Genomic DNA, 6,660 nt, shown 5'->3' with positions numbered 1-6,660 from the left:
TTATGGTGAGATCGACTATATTAGGGTTATGGTGAGATCGACTATATTAGGGGTTATGGTGAGATCGACTATATTAGGGATTATGGTGAGATCGACTATATTAGGGTTATGGTGAGATTGACTATATTAGGGTTACGGTGAGATCGACTATATTAGGGGTTATGGTGAGATTGACTATATTAGGGGGTTATGGTGAGATCGACTATATTAGGGGTTATGGTACAATCGACTATATTAGGGTTATGGTGAGATTGACTGAACAAGAATCTTGAAAGCTGTTCAGGACAACAGGTAGGCTTTGCCTGGGACAGCTGTCACTGGGACCTGTGACTTCCATGATGCCGCAGGAAGGAACAGCAGGGGACTGGCAGAAAGGTGAAGAAGTGGAGAGAAGGAAGAGAGTCCACAGGAGAGATGTAGGATTCTATGAAAATTCTCATTGCGGGCCAGTGGGTGCCCCAGCAGGCCCAGGCTCTTGTCGTCAGTCACGCCCGATGACCTGAGTTCAATCCCAGAACCTTTGTGGGAGAGGGATAGAACCTACTCCCACAGGTTACCCTCTGACTGCCACCAGGACGCCTATACGTTTTTTTTGTTGACGCTCAGCTGTGCCCTTTCCCCACCTGCACGGTCCCAAGCTGCTTCCTCATTCTAATGGTGGGGTCCTACCCACTGGGCCTGGCTGCTTCCTGGTCCTGATTATAGTCACTGCCTGAGGAACTTTGATAACTGCCAGGGATGCTATGAGTTACTTTAAGGTAGTGGTTCTCAGCCTTCCAGATGCTCATGTCATGACCCCAACCATAAGAAAATTACTTTCATTGCTACTGTAATTTTGCTACTGTAATGAATTGTAATGTAAATATCTGTGTCTTCTGATGGTCTTAGGCAGCCTCTGCTAAAGCCTCACTTGACCCCAGAGGGGTTGTTGTGACCCCACAGGTTGAGAACTGCTGCTTTAAGAAGAAGCTAACATTTACTGTGTGTGTGTTTGTTTCACTACCCCTCTGTCATCTGTCCTCATAGGTCAAGTAAGGAAAGGAAAGGGTAAGGGGGCTCGCAGGCAAAGCCAACAGAACCTGGAGATTTCCTTGCCCATTCTGGAGGCCCAGCCCCTTTGAGCATGTTCCAGGTCATCCCTCTGAGGTAGAGATGAAGTTGGACTGAACTTAAATTACTTCAGGGAGTCCCCACCCCTCTTTGGGAGGGACAGACAGTACTCCTTAGGGCCCAGAGATTGAAGAAGGAAGGGGTCATCCGGCTCAGCCACCACTGTGAGTGGGTGGTGTTGAGTCCTGCCTGAGTTCCTGCCACTCCCGGGTCACCTTGGTTCCCTGGGTTGGGCTGGGAGCTGCCTGCCAAGGGCTAGTTTAATCACAAAGTGACCTGGGGCTCTTTCCCTGGGATCCTTTGGCACGCTTTTAACAATTGCAAGTAGAGGGCTGGGTCTTCTCAGGGAATTTCCTTGAAGTTGTTTTCTGAGGTCACCGCCTGTTTTTTTTTTTTTTTTTTTTCATCTACTTCCTCTTCTGAGACTGGGACCCTCAGATTCCCTGCTGGCCGCACTGTCACCCTCTCAACAGTTTGCAGTTGCAAATGTCAGTTGTTGTTTACATTTCTGAGTGCAGAGACCAGGATGGGGAGGTGGGCTCCTCAGAGATCCCGCAAGAACTGGCTCCCCATTGGTATTTGCTTATGGTGCATAATTATTTTGTTTGTTTGGTTGATTTTTGGGGGGGGGGGGTTGGTTTTTTGCTTTTTGAGATCATGTAGCTCTGGCTGTGCTAGAATTCAGAGATTGACCTGCCTCTGCCTCCCAGAGTGCTGGGCCTAAAGTTGTTTGCTTCCACCGCCTGATGATTATGCTTCCTTAGATGTGATTGTGCCTTAAAATATTGATCCAGATTTAAAGCCACAGTGGTTGAAGGTGTAGCTTGGTTGGCTGAGTGTTCACCTGACATGAACAAAGCCAGGGGTTTGACTTCGGTGTCCCATTACCCCATAAATTGAGGGTGATGTGTGATCTTGGTACCCTGGAGGTGGGGAGAACAGAAGTTCAAGGTCATTCACAGTTATCTGGAAATCCTATGTCAGAAACAAATATCCCAAGAACCCCTCTGTTTCATAACTCTGAGATCAAAATTTTCATTTCCTGTAAGACTCCTTTTCTCCTCTCCAATCTCAAATGGATCCTAAATCTTGGGATGTTGGAAAAGATCTTACCTTGGCAGAAAGATGTTGTAAGGTAGTTGGTAGCCTTAAGCACATAACCAATAGGAACAGTTGAAAGAAAATCACACACAACTGTCTGGCCTGTCACTCACTAGGTGTTTGAGCTTGTCCTATGAACCCCTGTTGCTATTGGCTAGTCGAGAGACCTTGGCAACCAATCAAAAACTATCCCAGGAGTCTTTGCCAGCCATAAGTTTCCATGAGTGAAGCTGTCTATCATTCTCCAAGAGAAATCCCCATGCCTTGCTGGGCTTTTGCTTAGAGTTTCTGTCATTTGTTTCTTTCCTTGACCATGGACACACTGACCCTTCCTGTGCTCCCCACACCCTCCAGCCGTGCTTCACGTGTCCTGTCATAGTCAGGACGAGTGGACCCGCCCTTCCAAATTCTGCTTCATCCAGTCCTTTTCCCTGTGTTGTTTGAGTACCTGGAAAATTATAAACCTTTGAGGACCAGAGTGTGTTAAACCCTGTGGAACATAGAAGAGCATTGTAAAGAATTTAAAATTGGGGCTGGGGAAATGGCTCAATTGGTAAGATGTTTGCTGTGCAAGCATGATGATTGAGGTGGAGCCCTAGACCCCACATGAAAAGCTGGGCATGAGAAGGAGGCAGAAGCAAGGCGATCTCAGTGAGTTCAAGGCCAGCCTGGTCTACCAAGCGAGTAGCCAGGACTGTTACACAGAGAAACCCTGTCTTGAAAAACCAAATAAATAAACAAAAAATAATAATAAACAAATAAACTTGGGCATGATGAGGCAGGAGAGACAACTTAGGTTATGAGCACCTGATACTTTTTCTGAGGACCCAGCACCCACACCAGGAGGCTCACCACTGCTGATAACTTCAGCTCCAGTGACTCCCCTTCTCTTGGCTGCTATAGGCATGCACACATAAACAAAAATTTAAGTTAAATCTTAAAAAAGAATGAAAGAAAAAAAGAGCTGGTGCTGGTATTCCCAGTATTGAGAAGGTAGAGACAGTTGGGTCCCAGAGGATTGCTGACTAACCAGCCTATCTGGTTAGTTAGTGAACTCCAAGTTAAGTGAGAGACTTTATCTCAAGAGATGTGGTGAAGAACCAGTGCACTCATTTAATCCCAAATTTGAGAGGTAGAGGCAGGCAGATCTCTATGAGTTCAAGCCCAACCTACTCTATATAGAAGTCCCAAGCCAGTCAGAGCTACATACGAGAGACCTGTCTCAAACAAAATGGTACCAATCTACCAGCCAGTCAAACAAGCCATAAACCAAACCAGTCCAAAAGATCAGGAGGTTGACAGGGAGGACACCGTCTAGCTTCCATGTATGTGCACGCATTTGCACTAAGAGCAATATGCATATATTTTGCATATAAGAACACTAATATACATATAGTATGTGCATGCACACACCAGAGTATGAAATCACACAATCTTTTGCACAGCACCTACTGTGTGCCAACCATAACTGAGCAAACAAAGCAGCAATTAGGCCAGATGGTGGTGGTGCACACCTTTAATCCCAGGACTGGGGAGGCGGCGGTGGTGTTGTACACCTTTTTAATCCCAGGGCTTGGGGAGGCAGAGGCAGGAGAGTCTAACAATTTTAAAGCCTGGAAGTCAACCCTCCCCTCAAAACAACAGCAACAACCCCCTCCCCCCAACAATTACACAGAGACCCCAGACATGGTCCGGGCCTTCAGAGAACCTTCTGCCCATGCGAGTCCAAAAGCATACAAAATAGTACTGGCCGAGCCACCCATGGTGAGTGTGACCATGCTCACCAGCTAGCTTGTGAGGGGTGGGGAGGACAGCCTGGTCCTAGTGTGTTAGCCTTGAGGCGCACAGGGGACAGGCTGACTTGGGAGGGGCAGGGTGGCTCTATAGAGAGCACCCTTGGCAGTATGTTTGAGATGGGGAAGACCAGGAAGATGGCATGGGAAGATCATAGGCTGGATTCCCATTGTGATGAAGCTCACCATGTGAACCTGGCCCACAATCTACGCAATGGGTCCGACCTACCAGTGCTGCCTCTTGGTGCAGACTTGGAAACAATTCTCTACTGGCAGGAGTTACCTCTGCTTGACCTGAGTAGAGGTTGCCCTGCAGAGCCTGGGGCCAGAGCTAATTGACTCCCTGGGGCTCCTGTAAACGCATGTAATGACCACTTGGGCCTTGGGCCTCTGCCAAACACCATCTACATTCTTCAGCAAAGGCAAGGACACTGGAAAAACCAGTTAGGGTGTGGAAGGCCCTCAGTATGTCCAGGCTGAGGGAGTGCTGGACTCTTGGTTCAGGGGCCTAGAAGTGGAGCTTAAATGTCTGAGTTGCTAAGAACATAACTGATAAAAATACTTGGTGCTGAGTTTGGTTCCCAGCACTCACATAGGAAAGTTGAACATGATGGCCATGGTGGCACTCTCTTGTAGGTCAAGCTCGAGGGAGGCAAAGACAGGTAGATCTATGGGGCTCTCTGGCCAGTCAACTTGGCAAGCCACCGGCCAGTGAGAGACTCTCAAAAACTAGACTGACTGATGGCCGAGGAAGGACAGCTGTTGTTCTCCGACCTCCACACAGCCAGCATCGGGTCCAGGCCTAGCCACTGTGGTCAGGAATCTGGTGCACATGTGGCTGGGGCCCTTCCACTCACTCTCAAAGCCCCAGGGTTTGCAGTGCGCTCCCTGTGTACTTGTTACTCAGCAAATATTTGCACCGAATGGTTTGATTTCCGGTCTGTGCCCATTCCGGCATCCTCGCTTGGCTTGTCTCCTCGGCAGCTGGTTCTCACAGCTCAGAGCCTGGAAGAGAGGCGTCTCAGGGAGCTGGGCTGTTTCTTGGGCAGAGGTGCCACTGTTGTCCATTAACCTTCTGGCGTCTCCAGGCAGTTCTTGGCGTGTGGCCACATACATCACTTTCCTCCACTCTGATAGTCTCCTTTCCCTCTCTGTCACCGTGTGTCACTGTACACGCCATTGGATTTGGGGCCCAGCTTTTCTCCAACTGTCCCCTTACCTTAGAATCCTTAGTTTAATTGTCTGCTCAGTCTGTCTGTCCTAATTTAAGGCCATGTTCCTGTTTCCATAACTGGATGAAGGAGGGTGTAGGTATTGATCTAACTAGTTGCCTCTTTCGTTTAAAATGTTTTATGTGCATGCACGTGCGTGCGTGCGTGCGTGCGTGTGTGTGTGTGTATGTGTGTGTGTGTGTGTGTGTATGTGTGTGTGTGTGTGTGTGTGAGAGTGAAGGTTAGAAGACATCTTGTGGAAGTTTGTTCTTTGCTTCTACCACCTCACCAGCTCCTTGTTTTGTTCTTTGACAAAGAATCTCACAAGGCCTGTGCTGGCCTTGAACCCGCCAATCCTTCTCTGCTGCCTCAGCTCTACATTGGGATTCTAGGCTGCCGTGTGGTACACAGACATCCATGCCTGTGAAGTTGTCCAGGAGTCTCCGGGCTTGCTGACACTGCCTTGTTTTAGATTCACATTGTATATATGGGACTTTAGAGCCGTGTCTCCTGTTTGTCTCTGACTTCAGGTTGGGGAAGTCTTTCCCTGGTAAGCTGCTCATAGCAGCTGTTCATGTTAAAATGAAACTTTGAGGAATGGATTGTTTGTTTATTCTGAGTTAGTGTCTCACTGTGTAGCCCTGGCTGGCTGGTAACCCATAGTGACCTGCCTGCCTTTGCCCCCCTGAGTGCCAGCATGCCTGACTGAGAATTTGATTTTTAACTTTTTAAAATCACTTTATGTGTATGGGTGTTCTGGCTGCATGTATGTCTGTGTACCACATGTGTGCCTGGTGCCTTCAGAGGCGGATCCCCTGGAACAGTAGGTTATATATGGTTGTGAGCCACCATGTAAAGCTGGGAATTGAACTGAGGTCCTTTGGAGGAGCAGCCAGTGCTCTGAACTGCTGAGCTATCTCTCTGGCTCTGAGAAATTGGTTTTTAAAGATAAATTAAAATTTTAACTGAGTATGTAAGGTACTCGCTGTGCAAGTGTGTGGACCCGATCTTGGAGCCCTGGAAGCCGTGAATAAACTGGCTGTGGCTGGGAGGCAGAGACAGGAGGACCGGGAATTCATGTTCCTCCTTACCTACACAGCGGTCTGGGGCCAGCTAAGGCTACTGAGATCTTGTCTCAAAATAAAATTACAGAAAGAAATGGAAAATGTATTTCCATCCTCCCTCAGGTCAGTCATATGAAATCCGACTGCTGGAGAATCGGAAGCTAGGGGACTTCCAAGATCTGAATACGAAATATGTGAAGGTGGGTGAGCACTCACATGCTGGAGGGGAGCACTATGAAGGTGGGTGAGCACTCGCATGCTGGAGGGGGAGTACTGTGAAGGTGGGTGAGCACTCACACCCAGAGGGGGGAGCATTGTTAAGGTCAGTGAGCACTCACACGCTGGAGGGGGAGCACTGTGAAAGTGGGTGAGCACTCATAC

General features: G+C 48.3%; 1 protein-coding gene across 1 annotated transcript in view; it reads left to right on the top strand.

Moving 5' to 3' along the window:
• Positions 1-6,660, top strand: part of Tfcp2l1 (transcription factor CP2 like 1) — a 54,244-nt gene that overhangs the window by 24,097 nt on the left and 23,487 nt on the right. The window contains exon 3 of the mRNA XM_005348273.3: positions 6,403-6,479. Coding sequence (XP_005348330.1) covers positions 6,403-6,479 — 77 coding nt within the window. The remainder of the gene's footprint in view (positions 1-6,402; positions 6,480-6,660) is intronic.

The sequence above is a fragment of the Microtus ochrogaster genome, chromosome 6, assembly GCF_000317375.1.
Source record: "Microtus ochrogaster isolate Prairie Vole_2 chromosome 6, MicOch1.0, whole genome shotgun sequence".
Lineage (NCBI taxonomy): Eukaryota > Metazoa > Chordata > Mammalia > Rodentia > Cricetidae > Microtus > Microtus ochrogaster.
This window is presented reverse-complemented; position numbering and strand designations above follow the sequence as displayed.